The 26,959-nt window shown below is 38.1% G+C and overlaps 2 protein-coding genes across 5 annotated transcripts in view; both read left to right on the forward strand.

Annotated features, from left to right (window-relative positions):
* scai (suppressor of cancer cell invasion) overlaps positions 1-18,639 on the forward strand; it is a 43,663-nt gene extending 25,024 nt beyond the window's left edge. For both annotated transcript variants that reach the window (XM_044173046.1, XM_044173045.1), the window contains exons 9-17: positions 2,746-2,847; positions 3,327-3,428; positions 3,636-3,714; positions 4,915-5,014; positions 5,471-5,552; positions 6,120-6,192; positions 6,690-6,863; positions 8,037-8,137; positions 11,055-18,639. In XM_044173046.1, the coding sequence (XP_044028981.1) occupies positions 2,746-2,847; positions 3,327-3,428; positions 3,636-3,714; positions 4,915-5,014; positions 5,471-5,552; positions 6,120-6,192; positions 6,690-6,863; positions 8,037-8,137; positions 11,055-11,201 (960 nt within the window). In that variant the 3' untranslated portion in view covers positions 11,202-18,639. The remainder of the gene's footprint in view (positions 1-2,745; positions 2,848-3,326; positions 3,429-3,635; positions 3,715-4,914; positions 5,015-5,470; positions 5,553-6,119; positions 6,193-6,689; positions 6,864-8,036; positions 8,138-11,054) is intronic.
* A 4,414-nt stretch (positions 18,640-23,053) lies between these two features.
* Positions 23,054-26,959, forward strand: part of odf2a (outer dense fiber of sperm tails 2a) — a 31,070-nt gene continuing 27,164 nt past the window's right edge. For 2 of the 3 annotated variants that reach the window (XM_044173037.1, XM_044173039.1), the window contains exons 1-3: positions 24,745-24,910; positions 26,452-26,568; positions 26,846-26,959. In XM_044173037.1, coding sequence (XP_044028972.1) covers positions 24,908-24,910; positions 26,452-26,568; positions 26,846-26,959 — 234 coding nt within the window. In that variant the 5' untranslated portion in view covers positions 24,745-24,907. Of the gene's footprint in view, positions 23,195-24,744; positions 24,911-26,451; positions 26,569-26,845 lie in introns of those variants that run through there. The other variant, XM_044173038.1, reaches the window with a different exon arrangement.

The raw sequence follows: 26,959 nt of genomic DNA on the forward strand, positions 1-26,959 counted from the left end.
ACCTGCAGTCCCACAAGCGTAACGCAAGTCGCAGGTGGAGATCAGCACAGAGATTGGAAAACATGGGCAAGTCTTTTTCCTGAAGCAGAATTAGAACGATTAGAATGTTTAGAAGAAATGAGTATTAATGAAAAAGAAGAAATTCCATATTTACAGCCACTAGAAAAGAGGGCAGTGTCAGTTGTATTTCAAATGCAGAAAATGAATCAATCGGAAGCATTATCTATTATGCGCTCATTAAATGAGCTACAGGCACAGGTGTTTTACAAAATACATCAATGATACCTAGATAAAGTAAATGGGGGGGGGAAATCCTGACCCATTTCATGTATTTATTTCTGGAGGAGCAGGCACAAGAAAGTCTCATTTAATAAAAGCTGTGTATTATGAGGTGTGCAGATTGTTAGCAAGAATGTTTAATAATCCAGATGACATTCATGTTTTGCTAACTGCTCCTACTGGTTGGCTGCATATAACATTAATGCTACACCAATACACAACAGCTTTGCGATTGGCAATAGTTATTCATTGCCATATTAACCTCTAAGGAAGGAAAAAGGAAATACTTTAAGAGCCAAGATCTACAAATATTGGTAATAAAGGAAATTTCCGTGATTGATCAGAAACTTTTGTATCTATAGCCATGGCAGACTACAACAAATTAAACAATGCGCTGATTTTTCTCTCTTTGGAAATTGTTAATGGAAGGTTTCTTTACACAGAGCAAATAGGGATCAACCTATGGGCAAATACTTTCAGTCACATAGAGTTGACAGAAAAAGTGCGGCAAAAAGAGCAAGAGTTTACCCAGACACTAAATCGACCAGGGGAAAAACTTAAAAAGCAGTGAAGTGTTATTAAAACAATGTGAGACAGGCAGGGCACAGAGGACCTACACATTTTTGCAACAAACAGTGAAGTGCAAACACATAATTTCAATATGTTAAGTATGTTCAGATAATGTGCAAATTCAAGCTCAAGATTTGGATAAAAACCCTCAAACGGGGTGATTTGCACATAAGAATAGCTTACATATCTATGATGTTTTTTAAAATAAATAAATAAAAATTGGCTAGATTGCAACGTGTTGGTCCAAAGGCTCATGTTACGCTTAAATATAGATGTTACAGATGGTCTTGTTAATGGAGTGTTTTGGCACTGTTTGTACTGTGAAATTTGATAGAAACAACAAATTCCCAAAAATGATTTGTCAATTTTGATGATAAAAAGATTGGCAGAAAACTTAAGGTTAAATTTCCATGTTCATTACCAGGACTTGAAAATGCAACGAGGAGCAGTGGTGGAGTTGGACGTCAATTTCCATTACGTCTAGCCTGGGCTTGCACAATACATCAAGTGCAAGGCTTAACTTTAGACAAAGCAGTGGTGTCATTTAAAATAAATAAATATCTCGGCTGGCCAAGCATATATAGCCTTAAGTTAAGTGACATCTTTGGAAAATCTTGTCATTCAAGATATATAATATAATCCACTGGCTTATATTAAAAAAATTATATTGACATTTATCTACAGAAAATGGAGAAATATATATTGAGGCTCCATTAACAAGAACAGAATTTTTTTCTGTTTACATAACATTCAAGGTCTAGATGTACACGTAACAGACCTGAAACATGATCACAGGATATTGGATGCTGACACACTTTGTATTACAGAAACATGGTTGCAACACAATACACCACATAATAATATTACAATGCCAGGATGGACATTTCACAATAAAGTAAGGCTTCATTCATACATCAACATGGCATTTTTCTCTGGTTTACAGATAGAACATCATAGTGGTGTTGGCTTCTATCACAAAAACCACATCCTCTGTAACATTCTACATGTGCCTTGTAGTGACTTGAAAGCCATAATTGGGATTATGGGTGATTTTAATGACAATGCACTTGTTTTGAAATCCATAGGAAACCTCATGCAACAGCAAGGTTACAGTCAAATTGTAACCACACCAACAACAGAAGCTGGGACAGTAATTGTTCACATTTACATAAAAGACGTTGATCCTAAGATTGTAAATATGCAAATAATTTCCACATACTACAGCTACCATGAATGTATTTCTATGGGTTTCTTACTTGCTAACAAGGGCCTGCAACATTCATCACTGAAGGTGGAAAGTCTGTACTACTGTGAGGGGGGCTCTTTTCGTGAGCTTATGAGCTTTTTCATATCTATGACTTAACAAGCTATACACTTGAGAAAACATTTCTGTCATAGGAGTACAGCACCGCAAGAGGCAAGCCTTCAGTCTTGTGTGTAGCAGCCCAAAAAAATAGAAATGTCCATCCAGCTCTAATGTCCTTTACTTTACAGATCCATCATGCAAACTCCCCTGTTTTCACCTCCTAATTCTACAATTTATGCACATTGGACTCGCAATCTAAGTTTAGTTTAAAAAAAAAAAAAAAAAAAAAAAGTAGGTTTCATATATTTCATCATATTCCCTCTGCTGGCTATAATACCTGACTGACCAAAAACTAAAATCCCATAAAACTGATTTGGAGAGGATTTTAAATATAATTTTTGCTCAGTTATTACCATTACAGTGGCCCTGATTTGTCTTTGAAGGCCCTCATTTTGTCAGCCCCCAAACAATTTTCTGAGTTCTAAAAAAACCTGACCTATTTGTATCTGTAAAATCACAATGCCTAAAATACTTTTCCACAAATCTCTCAATAGTAAGTTGATGTCAGTGTTGTTTTCTTCCTCTTTTAGGTGAAGTTCAGTGAGTTAACCATCGATATGTTCCGTATGCTTCAAGCTTTGGAGAGGGAACCTGTAAACCTGGCCACACAGACCTCGAAACAAGGAACGCTGGTGAGTGTTATGTTTGAAGATAGTGTACTTGTGGTGGAGTGTTTTTGATGAATTAAGGTTTTTACAACATAAAGAGAGAAGCCATCAGCTGCTATGATGCATGGTTCTTAGATTATGTTTCATTTTGCTCAAATTAAACGAGTATTTGTATCTCTAAATTCAGAGCAGAACCACACCATACCACCAAGCCAACAGTAAACATATGTTATGTCTCAGGCCCAGTCAGTAGCAAATACCTGTATGTCACCATGTTTTGGCCTGTAATAGCAGCCCTGTAATTATACCATAATTGAGTGGTGCGTGAGATGCATCATTCCCTCAAGAGTTGCATAATTCCCCAATGGTGGTGTCTGACTCATTTTAGGTGACAAATGTGATGAACAAATGAACACACAATCGCCTCCTAGAAGACCATTTCGTACATAAAGTTAACTTGAACTGAAATATGAACAGTAATTATATAAAATATTTCTCCACAGGAACCCAATGAGAAGCCAGCTAAAAGAGAAAACCCTCACAAGTATTTGCTGTACAAGCCAACATTCAGCCAGCTTTTTACTTTCTTGTCTGCCTCATTTAAGGTCAGTATTAACTTTAATCATACAGGTAGCCTTAAAAGATTTTGATAATGTGGACTCATATTTGGGTAGGTTTTCTTTAGCACCCCATACCCGTTATTCTATTTTAATCTAATAATTTCATGTCAGCAGTACGTGTAGCAAAGTAATAAATTAGGTTTGATGTAAATGCTACATTATCTTTTTGTCCCCCGTTTTTCTAATTTCCAGGAATTGCCTGCCAACAGCGTTCTGCTGGTCTACCTGTCAGCTACTGGAGTCTTCCCTACTGGGAATTCAGATTATGAAGGTAAAGGTATATTGAATATTCCTGAGATATGGACCTGCCACCAAACTGTTTAAATTATTAGGATTTTTAGAATGAATTATATTAATTAATTAATATTGATTCATTAATATCATACTATATATTATGCATTATATATATTGATAACTTAAAAGGCAAAGCCTGTCTAAACATGGGCACTGTCTCCATCTTAGCACAACATTCAGCCTCTTAGCCTTCGTCCACACCAAGCTAGCTAAATCTGAAAACACTGTTTACATGTGAAAATGACTTTATAAAGTCGGCAGCAGAATTTCCTATCTAAAAAAAAAAAAAAAAATGATGAAATTGGTGAGAAAATATATTAGAAGATTCACTGTGAGAAGCAGGGGCGAGCGTCCCTCTCATTCATGATGATCATCAATTAAGACTTTAACTGCAAAATAATATCCATCAGTGATGCTCAGTGATACGCATAGCGATATCATAACTTTTTAACACACACCAGGTGCCAAATATGGTGCGAGCACTTGGCTGAATGAAGCCGTAGCAAACATTTAGGAAATGCACACCTATGTCTGAATGACAAAAAGACATTACTTTAACAGACAGATCAAGCCAACAATGTTATGTATTCCATAAAAAACAAGGGAGGAAGTCTGACAGCAATGTAACACAAACCAGGTGCTCCTGATTTACTTTGTTACTATTTAACATACCTTAACTTTGTTATGGTCCAAAAGTTAGCCACTATAATAAAGGCTTTTTACCTTTTGTACCTTAACACATCTTAGCAAAGCAGTGGGCCTTGACTTTTTGGAGAATTCAATTCCCTTTCTTGTGGACTTTGGTTACGTATTCCATGTCTGAAAAGGGCCTCTGTCAGTCTCATGTGATTTGTCATAGCAATCTAAAAAAACAATCTTAGATCTTTATCAAAGTAGACATAATGACCCCATTATTATTGTTAAAGATACGGGGATATTCAGAATAAGTTATTGCAGTAAGAATCTTTGTAACTTTTTCAAGTGTCTTAAATTGGTGTTTGGTAGATAGTTATATCTGGTGCACCTGCTGATTCTATAACGTCCAGTCGTTTAAAAGCAAACATCGATCATGCTAACCAATGTGGTGTAGAGTTGCAGTGAAATTTATGATCTATATGTCACAATATACCACGTCTTTTCAAGTTGTAGAAAGTTGATCTTTGAACATTTCCTGTAGGACCATATGATTTTGGAGGAGTTCTCACAAATACAAATCGAGATGTGGTGAACGGAGAGACGGTGCAGAAGAGGAATCAGGCCCAGAAAGAAATGCACTGGTGAGAGATTATTTATCTGTCAAATATATTTATCATTTTTCAAAATGTTCATTAAACATTTTAGGAAAAGCTAACATTTTTAAATATTTCTTAATGTGTAACAGAAGATTGGTTGTTGATGCCTTTTTTAGATATGAAAATGTACCAAAAACAATTCCTCATGCTAGTTGCTAGCCCTAACCCAAGAGGAACATCAACATCAGTGGAACCAGTCTTTTACATTAGCTTGTTGTGACTAGTAATGACAACATCTATCTGACTCAGTCTGTCTCACTGCTGCCCATTCTCTGTGTTAATAACAAGCTTAGAAACTTGAACCATGTGTACACAACTAGCAACCTGAGAAACAACCGACTAGAAATCCATCTATCCAACTACAGCAGTGCAGAAGCTCACCATAGATTTGCTGGAATAGAAATGTAGGTTCTTGACATTTACTTGTTTGTAATGTTGCAGCCTTCATCCAGGGGACTTATTCCCTTTCACCCGGAAGCCACTTTTTGTCATTGTGGATTCTTCGAACAGCACAGCCTACAAGGTACGTAAATAGGTAAAGTTACCTGAAACAACCCCATCTATATCAGATGTTTTCAAACAACAACGGAGGGAGAGATGTGTGAAGTGAAAGCAACAGGTGCATGCTGGTGTTCTAAAAACAACAGGAAGTTAGTTATTGTAGTTTGGCTGCTGGTTTGCCGCTTATCAACACAATCAGCAATTGGAGCAGCAGCAGTGGCTGTGACACACAGCTCATGGAGGCAGGTGGGGTACTTTAAAACCCTCCGTGCCAGATTGCCACAATTTGCGTCAAAAGTCATTCTCCTTCTGAGTCATAACTCAGTCAAACTGAACACACAGACGTGTTAACAACGACGCTGTAAACCGATGTTGGCAACAACAAAAAGATTTTTTTAAAATGGGCTCAAGTTGCAACTCATGCCTTCGTTGCAACATTATACTCCCTGTTTACATCCGCCAAAGCCCCCAAATTACGGGAACTGTCCATAACTTTGGCTTTGAAATTGTGTTGTATACGATATGATCACACTGTGAATGCATATTCTTATAATTAATGACTTTTTCTGTCTGTTGTTTATCCTAATAGAATTTCACAAACCTGTTTGGCCAGCCTCTGGTGTGCTTACTATCACCCACAGTATATCCCAAGACTGTACAAGGTGTGTGTCACTCTAGAACAACAGTTCATTTAACGATAAGTCTGGTGATATTCTATATCTCCCTACTGTCAACAAATCCCATGAAAAGATCAAATCCAACAATGTGTCAGTCCGTCTCTCAGTACCTACACAATACTTGTTAGAAGGATACATTCATTGTTGGTCTTGGTCTGCACATAGGATTTGTTGACAATAAGAAAAACAGAATATCACAAAGCATATGCTTTAAGTTAACAAAAAGCTGCAGTTATTAGTTAGGTATTTAATGAAATACTTTAAAATTAATATTATAACTGGGAACTTTGATTATTATTAACCTAAATCTTAGTCATTAGGGTTTTAAAATTTCCAGTGTTTATGTATTTTATGATGTACTTTTGATGTAATTGTTGAAGTTAGTGAGGCTGCTGCTTTCACAAGGTTTACAGGCACCGTGTTTTTGTGATCATGGAGACAAAATGTGTCTCATGTTGTCATTTCTCTGCTTACCTGTTCAGATCAGTCTCAGCGTGGGAGTCTCTTCACTCTGTTCCTCTACAGCCCACTCTTGGCTTTCTCCTCTGTGTGCGGCTTAAACAGCGTGCGACGGGGACTGTGGGAGAGGGCTCAAGAATTTCTTCACAAAGTCTACCGTGATATTGGGCAGATGATAACTCGATCACGGACCATAGGTAGCATATCTCCTATAAATTCTTTCATGTCTGCTTCTATGTTATGAAGATTAGAGTGGACCATGAAAAATGTAATACATGTTTTTATTTGATTTTTATTTTTTCATTTTCAAGTCAAAAATGGTATTAACCCTGGTAAAAGTAATGCCTTTTGGCAATAACAAATTTAACTGATTTATTTAATTCACTGCAGGAGCAGAATTGGTTACTGCGGGGCGCCCTGATAGCCTAGGGCGGGCCTATACAATTGGCAGCCCGCGGGCCACATCCGGCCCAGAAGCAGCCTCCGACCAGCATACATAAATCTGATATATGACAAAATAAGTAAACTACATATATAGTGTATGGATCGAGCTAACGAGTGAGCCATCTCGCTTCCTTCTCATCTCTGCTGAGAGTTCCACATGCGCAGTACCGATCGGGCAGGACGTTTACAGATCTGACCACACTTAGTAGCTTTTCAAAACATCTGGCTGTTGACAGTAAACGTAAATTTGACAATGAAAACCGTCAGTTCAACGCTGCCTGGACTGGCAGGTATTTGTTTATTTTACCACCATCTCCAAACGCCTGCTATTTTTTATTACATTTATTTGCATTTGTTTAAAATTTGTCATTACCAAAAACAAAACAAAAAACATTTCCTGGTTTTAAAATCTGGCCCAATTGAATAGCCCAGGCGTAGGGGTTAACAGCACCAACCATGAACAGCAGTGTCCCCAGGCAAGGTCCCCAGGCAAGGTCCCCAGGCAAGGTCATCCGGCCAGACACTGGCCAGGGACCTTTTTTGTCATTTCCCATCTCTCTCTCTCTCCCCTCGATTTCTTGTCATCCCTCTAGTGTCAACTCTATAATGAAGCCACAAAAATGCCCAAAAAATATTGGTAACACTTTATTTGTAGGGGTGTGCATAAGACTGACTTGACACCGTCATAACCATGACATGACACCTGTCATGAACGTGAAGGAGTCTTTATGAATGTTTATGACTGTCATTAAAGGTCGTTCGGTCAATTATGTAATTTTTAATGCAAAGTTGACATTGTTTGAGATGTCTTTGTTATGACAACTTGACATTAACCAAGACACATAACCTGTCATAACATGCCATAGCAGGCCTAATTAATTTTCTGTTGATCAACTAATCGATTAATCAACTACTTGTCTCCACAGATCAAGCCTTTTTACAATTCTTTGGTGACGAGTTCCTTCGGCTGCTGCTGATCCGCTTTGTGTTCTGCTCAGCTGCACTGAGACTGCATAAACTCTTCCGGGTAAGTCAGTGCTGCTGCACTTTTCCCAAGGAAGAATTTGAATGTCAAAAATGCATCGTATGGTTAAGAGCAGGGTCCGTCACAGTACATGTTCTTATGGTCTTGAGCACTGAACACGCACCATCAGGCACATAGCAAAGTGAGTCCCAATGCCAACACACAGTGCACTAAACCCAAACTTGATGCAGAATTGTCGTAATACCACTTAAGAGTATCTATTGAGAGCTACGTGCATCTCACAATTCATCACCGTCTACTGCACTACACCAGCACAGGTGCTGCCGGTAATACACCTACAAGCTGGTTTGCTGTCTGTCACGGTGCTAACCCATTCCCTATAAGCGTAGGTTGCACACTGGCCAGACACATAACCTGCTAACATAAGTCATTTCTGGTCATTTCAGTATGCATGTTGTCATCATTCACATTGTTAATGAAATAACCACTCAATTAATTTATTAATACAATCAATTCAAAATTCATTTATTGGTTATATTTGACTTCAATTAACCAAAATGTTTGTTAATGAGCTCCCATCCATATCACCTACTGGTCATGGGTCCAAACTGCCAAACAGGAAGTGAGTGCATCCAATGGGCTTTATTGTAGAGAGAACTCAGACTGTAACATGGTGAGTAGGGTACAGAAGGGTTTTTGTTTTGTTTTTTATTGTTTCAGGGAATAGTCTTTTTAAAGTACCCTAAACAACCTATATTTTTAATATTTCTATGTTGCCAAAGTTAGAATAATGATTAGAAATTGTTTTATTGTTTTTACATAGAAATATTACTTAAATGTCTTAATTGATTATGAGCTGACTTTGGTTGGTCTGTAGGAGGAGCTTCCTGTTTAACGAGGAGCTTCTACCCCTTGGTTTTAGAATTGGAAGTTGGGTCAGGTGCAGACCTGCTGGAAGCTTGCTGCTAGCTGCCCAATAGCCATGGGCCTAGCCTAACTTTTCTTTTTGTTGACTGATAGATTTCCTTATGTTCTTTTGAAGTTTATTTATTTTATTTTTGTCAATTTTGTATATAATTTTGTTCACAACTTCACCAAAACCAGCCTGAACTGCTTGTTGATGTGATGTAAACTACAAATAAAAAATACACCGGGTGAAGATTATTCAGGCCTCCGTGTGTTCTCCTTCCACCACTGATCCAATCCTTTACACTGACCACCATCACATCACACTCAAGCTGAAGGGACGCGATTTAAAAAAAGAAATGGTATTTATCGGACTTTCATTTTTGAGAGTGACTCCTGCGATTTGTATTCTAAAAAAACAAACATTCATTTTTATTTTATTTATTTGGTCTGTAATTTTGGTCTTTACAGATGGTTGTCACTTAAAATAAAAAATCTCATATGATGAATTGCAATAATAAGAATAATAGCCTAAAAGATATTGTCCATATACCTTCTTTCTTAAAAATCATACTAAAAGGTATACAAGTGCAAAATCATTGTTTTTCGTTGGTCACAGCCATAGTTGGAAAGTTTCGTTTTTTTACTTTGTTCATTTAGGTTTGCATTATCCAACAATGGGCTTGTTAAAGAAACAGGAAACTTGATTTAGAAACATGTTTTTCAGCCATAAACTGTATATTTGAGCCCCCAACAACCAGCTGTTTGTGTCCAGTTATGTTTGTGGAGCATACATTTCATGCTGAGGTGCACACAAATATCCTTTTTCTTCCTCACTTAGAATCTGCCTCTTGGAAGTTCTATGGTGAAAAATCTAGCCAAATGTGCAGGTTTCACCTGTAATATACTTATAGTCCCCCCCCTGTGACCAAACACTGCCCAACTGTTTTAAAACAAGCACGCAAACCAGGAAGTAAGTTGATCAAATTAAAGTAAAGAAACAAAATGGGAGCAATTGACAGCAATCTAAGCTGGCCAGACCTGTTTAGCTACAAATTTTGAGTTTTCTATACCTTTTAACAAATGTTACCTGGACAAGTGGCTCCTTTACTTACTAGTTATTGTTTTTTAGCTTTGGTAAGTAAATATTCTAAGAATTATATAAAGAGTTATATATAGATATATGTAATGGACCTTACTAACAAATGCAGAAATAAGGTCAATATTGTTCAAAGCCCCATAGTGCAATCTGATTTTCAAACCTTACATCTTATTATCCCTTTTCTCTACAGTAATAAAGAGTGGTTTGTACTTATTACAACTACAAACACACAGACGTGTGTGTTAATATGTTGGCATCAATGTCTTATGTATAGTCTAATCTGATGTCTTCTGCCTGGTGTTGAGTGAGTACGTCCACATTAAGCCGGTTCTCTCAGTTTCAGCCCTCTGTCCAGACTAAAATGACATTTTTCTCACCCCAAATTGGAGCTCTTCCAAAACTGTTTATAGTGTGTATGAATTTTCAAACACCGGCCTGGGGTTTCATTGTGTACAGGGTAAACGGAGCTTTTACAAAAACGATGACATAAGCTCTCCAGTGAGGGTCAGGAGCTGTGTCACTTTCTCTGTGATTGTTCATTTTAAATTTCAATATAGCTGAATATGCAGCAGAGCCGTTGTCATTAAGCTGGATTTATGCTGATCAGATGACGTCACAATTATAAAATAATGATTTTATCACCGCAGTGCAGCAGTTTGGGAATGAATGCTGGTTAACGTAGTATTTATGAGACGAAAGCTCTGTTTTGGGGTGAGAAAAACCCAGTTTTAGTCTGGACGGAGGTTTGAAACAGAGAGAAAAAGATGCTTTTACAAATTGAACCAGTTTCAAGATCATTTTAGTAGAGACCTCTGTCCATAGTGAAACACTAAAGAATTCATGGCAGTTCGTAATCACAGAAAAAAACTTTTGCTAGTTAATTGTTTTCATTCAAAGCGTGTGTGTTGTGCTATTTGTGGGAGTCAGAGGTATTTGATGTTGTGCTTGCAGGAGACCCGGAGTTTCCCGGAGTCGTACCCTGAGCTCCCCAAACAGGACACAGTGGAGAGCAGCCTTCTACAGAAGCATATTTTGGAGCTGGCGACCATGCTGGACGTGCAGAGCCTATTTTGGGATGATTCACTGGAAGCCTACTAACATCTTCGCACAGGGCAAAATGGCATACATGTACATACAGACTCAACTGCCAGAGCCCTCACAGTTGTCTGTCTTTTTTCTTTTTTCTTTTTTTTTTTCTACACAGGTAATGAAATAACTGATTCAGCACATACAAGTTCATGTCCTGCATTTAACTGTTACTTGTGGATGCAAATGTAGCACAACATGAAAATGTTCACACCGATAAGCCAGAGAGTTTAATACAGTGTAAATTCCCCATTTTGAGTCTCAGCGGCTTGCCTCGTAAATACAAGCATAATATAAGACATAAGAGTAAACGAACAAGTGAGAGGCTGCAAATAACTTTTCAACTCGCCATTCCCCATCCAAATGTTGGTTAAAAACTGCAGCCTCTAACATTATTCCTCATGTCAGATAATTGTAAAGAAGTTGTCAGTCTTGGTTTAGTGTTCTTTTTAAAAAATATTTATCATTGCTTATTAGAGCGAAGGTTGTGTAAGCCTAAATGATCCTGGGCTTCCAGATGTGACTTTATCTATCTGTATGAAGACAGGGTGGTACTGAGCGAGAACACAGTGCTAAACAAAACCTTTCACTGCATTAGTAAATATAAAAAACAAGTAGAATGTTAGCAGATTATTCGCACACTAGGTTAGAATTTAAAAGATTTCACCAAAAATGTTATTACTGGTCTGGATTTTTGTATTTGCCAAACAGTGCTTGCTGCATAACAGTTTAACTTGTAGCAGGCTGAGGTGCATAAGGTCATGTTCTGTTGCGTGTTGTAGGCCCTCATTAGTTGTAAAGATATCACACTCCATGTCATTAACCAGCAATCCGTCTAATGCCTTTAACTGTCCATTGTTTCAGCCTTGTGCGTTTTGAAAGTGACCGTTATTCCTTTCCCATGTCACTGTGCTGTATTTGCATGCAAAAAGGCAAAGAAATGTATCGGTTTTGTTCTTATATCCACAAAGAATGGCCTCCACCTTTTAAAGGATATAAGAGTTTGTAGATTTTAAAATGGCATGGGGTTGGGATAATGTAAATTGAGCCAGTGCATGTGTTGCATGGACCTGTACATTTGTAGTTGACTCAACAAATGAAGACAATCTCGCTTGATAACAGAGGAGATGACCTTGAAAAGGTAACGAGGGATGCCCTCTAATATTTTTTCACTGACAGCATGCACCCTTTCATTTATTGCTTAACTGCCACTGACACCTCTGTAAACTTAATGATGACAGCATTATCATGTGGCCTGCCAGTTGTATAGCTTGAATGGAATCTCATTGGTTGGCTGCTTTGTAAACTACAGGCAACATCAGTCATATTTCACCTTCTTGAACTGCAGTCATGTTACTTTCCTGACATGTCTGCTACATGGATTTTACTTTTCTGCCATTGATCCACTACTTCAAGCTTACAGATGCTGCCATCTGTTACTGGAACCACAAAAAGATCCAAATGTGGTGAAGAGAGAGGAAGCCTCAGTGGCACTGAGGAGGGATGAACAAGCAGCAACCAACATGGCTGACTTTAACTACTGAGAACAGTTGAGACCATGACCAAGGTAGTTGGTTGGGGGAAACAGCACAGTGGAAATAATATTATTTCTGCTTAGTCATTCAGCGAATATCAGATAAGAGAAAAAAGAAAATATTGACGCAATTATCTGCAATTTGACACATAGACTATATGATTTGACATATACTGTATATTCAAAGACTTTGGGGGGGGGTTATTTCAAAACTCAATCAGTTTTTGTAGCTCGGTAATCTCCCACTTTATATTAAAGTAAATACTGCAAATTTAGATTTTCATGTCAGTTATTAGTGCTGTTATGGTTACTGAAAATGAAACAGTCACTTCTACACTAGCTTCTACACGGCTGCCGCTTTTCTTGAAAAAGACCTAAATCTTGTCTGCTTCACCCAAAAGAAATTGACGGGGCATAGATTCACATAAAAAGACTATATCCACAATGCAAATGAATTTAGAGAATATAGCTAATATAGCCACACATGGCAATAGCTGTATTTTCAAACACAGTGCATAGGAAGCAGCAGAAGTCTGCTCCATCGCCAATAAAAGCTCAGACTGAGCAGTAGTACTCGTTTTCCAAACTGCTCAGAAAGATCCGTCATCACTAGTACATATAACCTGTAAGCACACTGACAGAACTAGAGAGAGGGGGAAGCAATAATAGCCAAGTGTAGGATTTTCATGCACTGCAATGCATTCCTTGCATTTCAGTTTACACGTTTGAAAAAGGGGTTAATGTGCACTTCAGCACTCAGTCATGGTGGTTACTGCTTGAGATATTTAAAAAATGATGGTAGTTTGTAGGTGGTGTACGTTCAGTGGGATTACTGAGGAATGAAGTGGATCACAGGAAGTATCATAATGTCTAAACTCATCCTGTTAATGGCCTTAAACCAGGTAGCCACCTGTTCTCGTGACTGAAGCACAGTTATGCTAAGGCATTGTATTCAGTCAGTGGTCAAAGGCACTTCCCATGATGCCCTGGGTTCTAATATGGCCCAGGACCTTTCTCATAAATCATCATAAATTATTATTATTATTTTTATTATTATTATTGTAGTTTTCATTTTTCAGAAACATAGTTTAAGTACTTTCTCGGTCCCTTCATGTATTGTTTCTGTTTGAGTTTTGTTCTGCAGTAGAAAGTAGCATTTCAGTAGACCTCCGTCGTCTGTTGTCACACTGCTGCCAGAATTAAATCCCCCATGCAGCCTCACAGTACAGACATTTCTTTCCACACTGATCACAGCGGATAGCAGCATTAAGGGAGCCCAGAGACCAGGGTGCTGGAGGAACGGTGTTTGTTGACTTCAGTGGTCATGGGAACACCAGAAGAATTTCCACTATCAACAGACAGTTTCTAGATTCTAGGCTCAATCAGTGGTGTGCAAATAACATTTAAACAATTGAATGAGATTATATTTTAGTTTCCGGAATCTAACAAACTACAGCTTTTGTAGTTAGCTTGTGCTTCACAGAACACTTTAAAGCGCTCAGGTTGTTTAGGACAAGAAGAGAAGGCTTTAAGCAGTTACATGCTGCTGCATTGTTCCAGAGGATATGCAAGTTTCTGACTAGTTGTCGTTAATAGGTACCATTGTAACCTTTATTTTTGTCCCACTAGCAGGGGGGCTCAAAGATCGCAGTGTCTGTCAGAAGGTCTCCATCCAATACTTTGACCCTGAGAAGGATATGTCGAGTAACTGGCTGAATTGCCAGGAAATTGCTGATTTTCTGAAAAGTAGATTCCCAAAGATTTTGATATCCCCCTAAACACTTGGTTCAAGACAAGGCCAAAATGTTAGTTTACCTTGCCCACAAGATATCTCATATCTCATAATCTAACAGGCAGATTGCCATGAGGTTTCCTCTAGCGTAAATGATAAGGCTGTCATTGTTTAGTGTTATTTATCATTATTATTATTAAGACCAAAGACCAAAATCAACAATGCGTTAGTCCATATCTCAATGCTTCTCCCTACCTGTCTGTCAAGCCCATTGGATCCAACTGAATTCTAATTTTTAAAAAATGTATACTTGAGGCATTTTTTAAAAAGGTTCAGTAGTTTCCTCAAACAGCTGGTTACTGTAGTTTTTATCAAACACACAGGAGGAAATAGTGCATTTGTTGGGGACTGTTTTCAGCGGCGGATGAATCTGCATGTGGCGCTGTAGTGAGTGTTTGGGGCAGCAGGACGGTGTGTGTGGGGCTGAGTCAGAATAAACTACAGTGTGTGTGTTCATGGTGATGAAGGAACATGTCACCCAGTACAACAGAGCAGCTCGCTGATGTGTTTTCTATCGCTCAGAGGAAGAAGATCCGTCAGGCTGTGTTCACACACAAGACTTTTAGTTAGGAGGAGACATTCATTGTTGGTTTGGGACTTTTAATGGGATATGTGGATAATTAGAAAAATCTATAATACCACCCATAACCTTGAAATTTACATTTTTAGTCACACTTCTGATAAGGGTCTTAGAATAGCTAAAAGTAGATTGTCACTACTGTATGTAATATCTTTTTGTCCACCACTACTCAGGCTACTAGCTAGGCTTCAGGCCTTTAAGTTTTCTTTAGACAGTTTCACGTTTTGAATTTTGCTCCACATCTTAACAGACCTGAAACAGAGCTGATGGCAGGTAGAAGTCTGAATGTTTATCAGGTGGCACCGGCAGGGGGAGAGACTGCACAGGCCATTGTAGTGATGCTGATACTGACAAACAGTTAACTGCCCTTGACCAAAATGTTAAAATAACGCGTCAATGCGGGAAGTAGCCAAGCCAGCTGGTTGGAATTACGATTTCTGAATTGACAAAAGTGATAAGAACAACACTATTTTTAGCATTTATTATATTTATTGACATTGTTAGAGTATGTGTACAGATAATGTAAAGCAATGTTTTGGCACAGATGTGTTTGTTCAGCATTTAGTAAGTCTATAAAATGTGTAATGAAATATGAAGTTGAAATTAAGGAGAAGCAAAATGTTAATGAGGCCAGTTTGTTCTTTGGCCTTTTTTCTAAAGCTGTTACATTCCAACTTTCAAGGACTTAAAGAGAGGCAGAGGAACACTGCCGCTGTTTTCTCCATTGTACATTTTTCTGAGAAAGTGAGCCGTTTATACTTTTTTTTTCTATTTTCATTGTAATATCAGCCTCCACGTTCCCTTGTGTTGACCGTTTTGACAATTAAGATATTGTAGGCTTGCACTTTATGAAGTGTAAAATTGTTCTGATCTTGTGTGTTGTGCTTTAGGGAAAAAAGAGAAAAATCCTTCCATGTGATTGTTCTTCATGCCAGCCCGTCACACTGGTGACCTTCTTTTTTACAAAGAATAAAAGTTGTGTGAGTCAGTGATTTCAAACATTTTCCTATCGGAACTTTTCATCTGCTGTCACTTTTTTAACAGCTTCTGCCTGAATGTGTCGAACACGTTGGCTGATTTCCGAAAAGTGTTGAATAGGCAGCAATAACATGTGCATTTGCATGTGTGAAAGACTTTGAAATCCTTGTTTTATAGCCAGTGGTGCTCTAAAACTATGCTGTCGGTGGAGATTGCAACGCCAATCATGAGTTTTTTTACTTTGCAAAGGAATATCAACAAAAACAAAAACAATTCACATGTATGGACATAAATCAGGATAGAAGAAGTGAAGAAATGTATTCATTTAAATAGTCAAATATTGCATGTTGACAAGTTTGTACGTTCATGTTTATATGTTTATAACATGTTATTGTACGGTGTGTTCCCTGAACTCAAAATCCATGAAAATAGAAAATATTGTGGCCTAATGGCACGAAATAAGAATTATTTAATGGAAAATAACCCCAAACAGTGCAGTGACTGATCATAACAATAACTATAAAAAGAAACAAATAAACGAGATAACTTTAGCTTCTGTTGAGACCGTTTGCTGTAGTGATGTTTTCTGTGCTTCATATTTTAAGAGGACTTTGAACACAACCAGTTATTTTATTATGTAGCACCAGTGGGATCATTAGCGCAGATACAAGTTTAAATTTGCTTGTATTCACAGACTAACGCTCCTTGAACCAGGATTATGCATTGTATGAGTGCGTGCGAATATTCGTTATTTCACGTTTCCAGTTTCACATAGCTACCCAGCAGCATGTGGACATGGTGTAATAGCATAAATTGATTATGTATGATGAAATGGAATGTTCTGCTTTACATAATTTGATAGGTGTCTGAGTAGATTGTTACAGAGCCCTCGCAGTCCTGGAAGCTGATACATTCTTTTTAACACAACAGCTTAGCGAAAAATCTTGTGTGCACAAGTTAACTTGTGAAGATTTAAACTGTGTAAACAATACTACTTGTACGAACAAGATAACTGGCGTAAACTGTACAACATGTGCGAACGAGATATTAAGAAGGTATCAACTTGTGTAAACGAGATACTTTATTCACCCAAGATAATAACTTGTGCGAGCAAGAAATCAATTTGTGTAAACATGATACTAACATTTTCTAACCAGATAACTTCTATACACAAGATTATTTGTGCGAATGAGATATGAGACAAGATATTAATTTGTGCAAACAAGATAAACTGTATAAAAAAGGTAGCTCGTGCGAACAAGATATTAACTTGTGGGAATGAGGTATTAACAAGAGAACTTGTGCAAAGAAGATTCATTTTGTTAGCTATTAATGAGATATTAACAAGATAAGTTTTGCAAACAAGATAACTTGCACGTTATCTTTTCGATATTGTGTTTGAAGTGACTCTCAGATGCTAGAATTGGTGGCTGAGCTACAACATCATGCAGAGTTCAAACTATTCTCATATGGGATTATAAAGCCTTATGCGAGGTGGACACTGTGACAAACCCAAGATAAAACCCCGGTCAGCAACATAAGGCTTTCCTCTCGCCTCTGCAGCCATTGTCTTTATTTATAATAAAATAGTTTACAAACTGTTGAGTGTTAAGATAACTCCAGTTATTCACGTGTTATTACCAGATTTTGCTGGATAAAAGTTTCACTGTGATTTAAAGCATATTTTGAGAATTTGGGGGATCAAAATATACCTACATTTGCAGTCCTGGACCCATATTGGAGTTTGTTGTCTTTTTCTTATTCCCATGCTTAACTGTTCAAACGTAGATAAACATAGTGAGTGCATTCAAGTTGTTTCCAGCAGCTACAATAAAGTTTCCTAGCAGAAAATGTCTCAGCTACATAACACATAATCAGTAAACATCAGATTGTTGTCGCAGTCCCACACAATCGGTGGTTTCTTTTCTAAAGCTGCCACTATGCACGTTTGTCCAAAATTCATACTGAGAAAATGCATAGAAGAAGCAGAGTAACCATCACTGACTCGACAGTTACAGAAAACGGGGAGGATTTGAAGGCCGGTCGTAGGGGTACGATCTGGTGAGACCAGATCAGTGCTCGCCCTGCATAACTAGTATTAGAATCTACCAGAGCACAAGAAATACTTGTTTTTGACAAGGACACACAAGCACAAACGCCACTGCTCCATATACTGGACCCACATCCACGGAGAAGCATGTCGACGCCTCTTGGGAACACATCGCAAATAACTGCCGACTGATCAATCCCGTTTTCTCCCCAGATATGCAGGGGTCATTTAAATGTCCAAAAGATGGGTGTAGCCTTACTTTATAGCAACATGTGTGACTTGCTTGTTGTGATTTTCAGTCAGTGTCAAACTGTCAAATGTATTTTCAAAATTTCTGTTTTAAAAAAAAAAAATGCACAGATGATTATCTCTGTAAGCAGCATGTTTGTTTAGAATAGAACATGCCAAAGACTGGTGTACTTTCAGTGACTGAGATCCATTATTGTATCAGAGGGGTTTTTCTGTGTTGCCAGATGGGGCCAATAAAGAAAAAGAAAATTTGGCTTCATAAAAGGACCAATAAGTGTCTTTATTGAAGGACTTGGGAGGATGTTTAAATTCACTGCTTTGTTGCCATTAGTTAATTGTGTAACTGCATCATCAACTTTGTCTGTTTGTACTTTCCAAAACAAATATGTGCAGATTTACCAGACTTAGCTGTTTTATTCATTTTTATAGGATGGAAGCATAGAGCATGGATCAGCTGGTGCATTTAAATGCATTTTTAGGAATATAAGACTTTCAAAATGCTGTATAAAGGGGACATATTTGAGTAGTATCTTTTACAGTCTGGACTGCTATCTGACTTATTGTAGTTAAAAGTTAATTAGTCAACTAGTGTACTCAGCAGCTAGTGTTTTTAATTTATGAAATCTTGTGACGCTTTATTTTGACCTCCGAAACGTTAATTCAGCAATTGTAAACAATAATAGCTCTGAAGCACATCCGGTGCTTGTCATGGACACATCTGTAATGTTACAGCTGTTGACCCTGCCAGATAGATGACTAAACGTGTTCACAACATGACACAGCGTGAATCTGCTTTATCAGATAATTCATGTCATTAACTAGGATTATTGTGTCAGTTGTTCTTTTATTGGCTGGTGCAGTGTTTAATTTGCCAAATACAATGCTGGGCTACCCCGGAAACAAACATGTCATAACAGTAAAAAGATCCATCTCAGTTTTTATTTATTTATTTTGTTATTAAACTCATGTTAGATAACAGGGTGCAAGATATAAATGATTGTATGTACATATGAGTCCATTCCTGTACCTTCACATGCCAATACAGCAGATAGCAACAGAAACATGGACTCAAAGCAGGTGAAACTACACTTTTCACTACACCGTCCTAGTTGAATGATTTTATTTTGAAGATTCTTACGGGAGTGTCGGTTTGAAATCACACGCCCTCCAGGGGCCACAGTGAGGAACTACAACTCCACGCTCTTCACAGAGTGATACGGATACTGATGATGATACTGATTTTTATTATTATTGCTAGAAATAGTGCTGGTATTCCGTGTTTTAATGTTAATATCTAATAAACTCTATTCATAGCACGCATTGTACCCTGTGCCACAAAAGCCTTGTAATAAATACTACCTTCCTGAATTTCTTTGTCCACCCCAATTTACGTACAGTGTTTACGTTTCCATTTTGATAGTTTTAATTTAAATGTCTTCACCGGAACTGTTGGTGTGCTGTTGTGTCTAACTTGATGCAGATGGGTTGGCGGGCGCCATGAATGCAATGAGAACGTCTGGTTCTTCACTGCCCTCCGTTGGCCACGTTGAGGTACTACAGCGCTACACTAAATTAGACGCTCAGGGCCCCTCTACGTGGAAAGGCCTACGTTTAGGTAATGGTTTAGGTTTCAGTTGATAGCGAGCGTGTTTTAGTAATGGGTATTCCTCAACACATCTGCAATTATTATTAACGCCGACTGAAAACAGTCTTACATCAGCAGGTTTGGTTAGTGGTCTAGTAGTTCCCGTTCAGTGCATTTTCCTATCTAATTCACCTTATTTTCAACGGAAATACAGACACAGGCAGGTGACGTTTTTTGTGCGAGACTTCCGGTCCATTGGCCAGCTCTTCTTTCTTCTTCTTCTTTTTTTTTTTTAACGGCGGTTGGCATCCAGCTTAATGGTGCATTACCGCCACCTTCTGTTCCGGAGTGTGGATCAGAAAGTAAATTCACAATATAATCTACAATTTCCCAGGGACTGAGGGGGGTGGGGTGGGGGGTGGGGGGACGGGACGGGACGGGACCCCTTACCATTGGATCCTATAATAAAGCCCGGTATCCCTTAAAAAACCCACCAATTCTCTCACCTGCGCTCTATCATTCATACTTAGTATTGTATTTAAAGTGAGTTTCTGCACCCCTAGTTCCTTTAGTCTGTTATCCATCATCACTCTCTCCCTCTGATGTTTCCTACAGTGTAGAATTACATGTTCCACCGATTCCTCTTCCTGACACTCCTCACACATACCCGTCTGATGTCTCCCCACCATTTTTAATGTTTTATTTAGAGCACAGTGTCCCAGCCTCAGTCTCGTTGGTACCCTTTCCTCTTTTCTGTCTCCCCCTCCTACCTTATTTACTTTAATACTCTTTTGGATATGGTATAAATGTCTCCCTTTCCCCTCACTATCCCACATTTCTTGCCATTTCTGGTTAATCTTTTCCCAGATTATACATTTTATTTCCACTTTACTGATTCTTATTTGCATTTCTACATTTTCCTTTTTTAATGCCTTCTTTGTGACCTTGTCCACTTTTTCATGCCCCTTCACTCCTATGTGCACTGGAACCCAGAAAAATATAACTAGCCCTCCCTGGTGTGTTATTCTTGTAACTGAGTAGAGAATTTCATACAGTACATCCTGTCGACTTGAATGGAACGATATTAGACTAACTAGAGCTGAAGCGGAGTCTGTACATATTATGATTTTGTCAATTTTCACTTCTTCCACCCAACGTAATGCAGCTAAAACTGCAACCATCTCCACTGTACAAACTGCTAAATTATTAGATGTTCTGAGCCTGATTCACATCCAATTGTTTTAAATGGGATCTAGCTGCTGATGTATACACTATACTGCCATAGTCCACCGTAGATCTTATCAGATGCTAAGGTAAGATCTATTGCTGATTCTTTCCCTGTATTTACATTTATTCTCATACCTCTACCATCATTCATATGTACTAAATTCCTATCCTCCATCAACTCTTCAATTACCCTTCCATTTGAGTCAGTATGATTGCCTCCCCACACTGTACTGTGAGCATTAAAATCTGCGCACCATACCACTTTATTTCTGTCTTGACCTTGTATTGTCAATAAGTTATTCAGATCCAAACTTTTGCAGGGATTGTAATAATTTATTATGACCCCCCCCCCCATCCCATATTTCCACCATTACACATTCCTGATCATCTCCCACACCCAGCTGTCTATATGGAATTCCTTGCTTGATAAATGTAGCACGACCCTGGCCTTTACCAAGATCTCTATCTTTCCTTATCCCTGAATATCCATAAATGATAAAATCTAGGTTTGGTTTCAGCCAAGTTTCTTGAACACAGATTACGTCTGGTTTCCCTGCCAGTGTTTAAATTAAGTGTTTGAATTCCTGACCAATAGCCACTAAACTCCTGGCATTCCATTGTAGGAGATTTACCATAATTAAGATGAACCAATCCATGGTACATCCTGACTTCACTGAATGGCAAGGTTTTCCCTCACCTCTTCCCACGTCAGTCCTATTAATCCAAGGTGATTCACCGCTGCTTTAACTACTAGCTGAATTTTATCATTTTTAGATTTAACATCCGCAGTACCATTAATAACACCTGCAATGAATGTGACCAGGTCTCTTTTATCCACGTACACCCTTTCATTTGATCTGATTGTCTCTTGACTGTTACTACCTTTGTTCTTTCCATTTACCATGCTTGCTGCTTCAGCATAGGTCTTCTTTCTATCTTTCTTTCTACTTTTGTCTTCTGGATTTCATTCTCCCGTTTCATAATCTCACAACCTCCGTAGGCCACATTATGAGCTCCACCACAATTACAGCACTTTGGCTGTACTCCTGCTCCACACATCCCATGTTCATGATCCCCCCCACATCATGCACATCTTCTCTGCTCTTTACAGCTCCTAGCTGTATGACCAAATCTTTGACAGCTAAAACATCTCAATGGTTTTGGAACATAAACTCTCACTGGGCAACTCAAAAAACCCAGGAACACCTTCTTTGGCATATTGCCTTCTTCAAATTCAATCATTACTGTTTCACTTTCCTTTTTTACTCCTTCTCTTGTTGTTTTCAACCTTTGAGCTTTTATTACTTTTCCTCCTTTGATATTCTTCTTGATTTCCTCCATTCCTACACTCATTGGCACTCCTGTGATGACTCCTTTACTTCCAACATCACCCCAATTTCCCTGAGCTTTCCACCTTAATTTTCTCTATCTCTTTCATTTTAAGTGCTTTCTCAACTTTACATTTGCACATCCTATCAGTAGATTACCATCATTTAGCACCTTTGCGTATATTATTTCTCCCACTTTATTCGCCAGGGCTGTTGTCAAAGTAAATGGGTTGATTTTCCAGATGTCACTTTGCAATTTCTCATTAAATCTTACTATGATTGTGTACTTGTCAGGTCTTTCTCTTTGATTTCCCTTCTAACTCTTTTACTCCCTTTACCTTGATTGATATGTATCAATCTCCCTACTTCCCCCTCATTCTCTTCATCCCTCTCATCATTACAATCCATATCAGCCTAACTAGCATTACCTACCTCTGATCCATTCACAGAACATTTGTGCTCAACCGCCTCACAAAAGATATTTCCACCTCGACTTGTTTTTTCCGTAAACTTCCAACTACTATTTTTCCGATCTCGGCCTGTTGACGCTGCCGCCATCTTTTCGAATCGCCTCTCACCTTCCCGCAGCCGTCCATTGGCTAGCTAACACAACTCTTTGGACCACTATGGCTTCGAGGAAAAGCGGAATGTTTTGTGCAGTTAAGGGTTGCCATAATAACAGGTACAAACAAAAGGTTTACTCGGGGCAGCAGTGTTTTCAACCACCCGATACCAGAGAAGTGGTTAGGGTTACTGAAGCGTCTTGTCAAGAGATTAGTAGCCGCAGTTTGAATGGCTACGCTAGCTAATGCTAACTCTTATTAGTACCATAAAACTTCAATTAAAAGCCGAGCCCCAATTAAACGCAGAGTCCTTTTACTGGTCGTGTGTGGCTACACATTTTGACAAATAACGTAGGTCTCAATTAGATGCTGGGTCTGGTTTTTATAGAAGTCCTTCGGATGTTTAAAACCTCTTAAAGCCCACCGGGTCACCCGCTTGAGCTAGTTCAATCACACATACAAATATAAATGTTTAAACTTTTGTCAATAGGGACATGCTACATATCGTTAGATCGGTTAGATTCTCCACAGTTCAATCGTTCCGCTCATTTTACAGAAACCATGAGCACCACCTTTAGTCTGTAAGGGGATCAAAATATTTTTTTTTTCATAAAAAAGACTCAGACTGACCATTATAATGTTGTACTGGACAATATGTCCAACTAAATAGTGCTAAAATATATTGACATGTAGATGGACTAAATTATGTCCCTCAGCAAAAATCTCCTCAGATGGGGGGGTCTACATTCTGATATCACTGTAGTATCTTGCATCAATAGATGCCCAGTCCAAACGGGCTTCAATTTCCATGTACATGTGTGACCAAATCTACAAATTATAGGAAAACATGAATAGTATATTCTGTTTGCCTTCATACTTGACATACATCAAATAAACTGATCCCATGTTGTAAGCGTGTATTTATTCAGTCTAGTTCGCCTAATTTTGCAAGCTTTAGAAATAAAACTAGCACATACTTTGCCACTCAGTCCAACTTCAAATTTTCATCAAACCAAAATAATTCAGGATTTTTATTATGCATTCTTACCAGGGTGCACGCAGGTTATCATATAAAGTACCCTACAATAAAATTAAGTGCAATTTATTTTCACCATATCCCAGGTTGCAGAGAACGTGCACTGCGAGCATGAGACGGTCACGGAGCTCGCAGAAGCGTGCACTGCTTCGTCCTGCAAAACCAGGGTGAAATACCAAGTTCTACCCTGTCTAAAGTATATTTACACCAGGCGCTGCAAGAATAAGACTAGAAGAATCATTAAGGTCATAACCGCCCGGAAAACGGCATTTTCTCCCTGCTGCGGTCGGTGAGAAGGTACCGGATAGACCAGGCCAGCACTGAGAGGCTCATGGAAGAGAGCTTCTACCCACAGCCATGCCCTCGGGCCACTAGGACCTTAATGAGGTCACTGCCTAAGACTGCCCCTTCCAATCATACAAGCATACATTTATTACTATTCGTATTCTATTTCAACTCTTTTTAATGCACACATTGAAGGAACTGGCGCGATTACATTTCACTGCGATTGTACCTTATATGATTACATGTGACAAATATACTTGATTGAGTGTGTTGCTAAGAAACGATAGAATGTCGACTCTGGTCCAATCACTGTTGGAGAAAGATGTCACGTTCTTTAAATTGACCAACCAGAGAGAAGTTAGGTAGCGTCACTACCTGTTGAAGTTTATCCAAGCTTTCACTCCAACAGACTTTTTATGTTAACCTACTTATTTTGCCTGCTAAACAAACAACGCTGTTCTGCTAATGAAATATATTTTGAAGTCTTGACGAGTATATTTTCGTTTCTCATATGGTAAGACGGAGAATTTGTTAGCTAATTGCACAGACGCTAGAAAGGCTGCTGTCAGGGTTAGCTAATAAGCTAAGGCTAATGTAAGGCTACGTTGCCTTTTGATTAGCGTTAACTGTTATAGATTTAAGACTAATACACCCCCCATAATCAGTGGTGGAATGTAACTAAGTACCTTTACTCAAGTAACGTACTGTATGTAAGTACAATTATGAGGTATCTGTACTTGAATATTTCCATTTTATGACACTTATAATCTCCTAACGTTACATTTCAGAGCAATATTGTACTTTTTTACTACTGTAGTTACAAACAAACACAACATATGATGAACTTTTAAAACGAGGTGCATTGTAAAAAATATATATTAAACTACCCAACCCATTGTTCTTAAACAATGAGTCATTGAATCAATTACTCAATTCGTTGACAAGTATGTTGATATCTAAAAAATTATCAGTGACTGTTTTGATAGCTGATCAATGGTTTAAGTAATTTCTCATGCAAAAATGCATGAAAAATTTCATGGTTTGACATGATGTTACAATTTGCTGCTTTTCCTCGTCTTAAATTGTAGTAAAACAATCATTTAGAAGTTTGGGCTGTTGGTCTTTGAAGGTGTTTAATTGGGGCTAGAATATAGAATAATTTGATTGATCAAGATAATAACCAGCAAATTAATCCATAATGGAAAATAATCATTAGTGACAGCCCAGTATCAAATAATTAAGAATTAGTTTCACCTCAACCAAGTAAAAGAGAAAACATTAATGCATGAGTAATAATAAATTAACAATATACTATATAATAGTATATAAATTATTAAAGTATTAAAGTAGATTTTCCTGATAATACTTTTGTACTTAAGTCACATTTTCAATGTAGGACTTTTACTTGTAATGGAGTATTTTTACAGTGTGGTATTGTTACTTTTACCTAAGTAAAGAATCTGAATACGTCCTTCACCACTGACCATAGTCATCTAAAAATATAGCAGAGTTTCCAGTGTTACATAAAACATTGTAAGTGCATGTGTTTTAGGTTGTGAATTAATCAGCTAGTGTTTGCTACCAAATTCTATTTTATTTTTCCTTATAGTTTTTGATTAATATATCCCACAATATTCTATTCCAAGGAGATGAAATAGATCTGAAGTTCAAAAGCTGCTTAAAAGTATACAAAATACACTTTAAAATTTTTACCATTCTTCCTGGTTTTGACAATAAGATTCTGAACATTTGTCATTACCCCCGTTTGACATAGCAATTACACAGTTTTCTCAAATATACCCCCAGTAATCGTAAATATGTTGTACTACAGAAATGTTACCCGCCTTATCTAGAAGGAAAAGCTGAAATATGGTGCAATCAAATGAATCTTAAATATCATATTTTCTAATCGTGTATGGAATTATTTTCCTTGTGCTCCCACATACACCTCTAACCCTCAGAGCTCATGTCATCAGCTTAACACTAATTTCTATGGTAAATTCTGATGTGAACAGTTAAATTGGTTTGAGATATTAATCGCCCGCTGTTTCACAGAGGAAAGCAATGAGAACTCGGTCAAGTTCACCTCCAATTCATGTGCACATCAATGACACCACACCGGTCTATGTCCACGTGAAGAGCCAGGGGACGAGTCCTGTCAGGACACCTCAGGTTAGAGATTTACTTTACTTATAATGTAAGTGATGTCTTTCGTTTTTGCTGTTTTCAGTTATTCTTTTTTTTATTGTAAATGTGCACCTTTTTTAGACATGTATCTCCTTGATCTTATCCCGTTTTCTTATTTCCTGATCAAAAGTTATGAAATCTTGTGAAACTCATTCCACTCACTCCTGTTCATAGTACACACCTATTCTCATACAATGTAGTTATATGCAGCATAGAAAGGCCTGACGGACGCCAATGACATGCTGCACACACTGTTTTAAAGGGAAAGGCCAAGGTCGACAGTGGAAACATCCGTCCTAGAGCCAAGGTCAAAACTCGAGTGCCATGGATACCACCAGGAAAGGCCTCCATACTGGATGCTTCATATAAGTGGGAG

This window comes from Siniperca chuatsi, linkage group LG18 (genome assembly GCF_020085105.1).
Source record: "Siniperca chuatsi isolate FFG_IHB_CAS linkage group LG18, ASM2008510v1, whole genome shotgun sequence".
NCBI classification, from domain to species: domain Eukaryota; kingdom Metazoa; phylum Chordata; class Actinopteri; order Centrarchiformes; family Sinipercidae; genus Siniperca; species Siniperca chuatsi.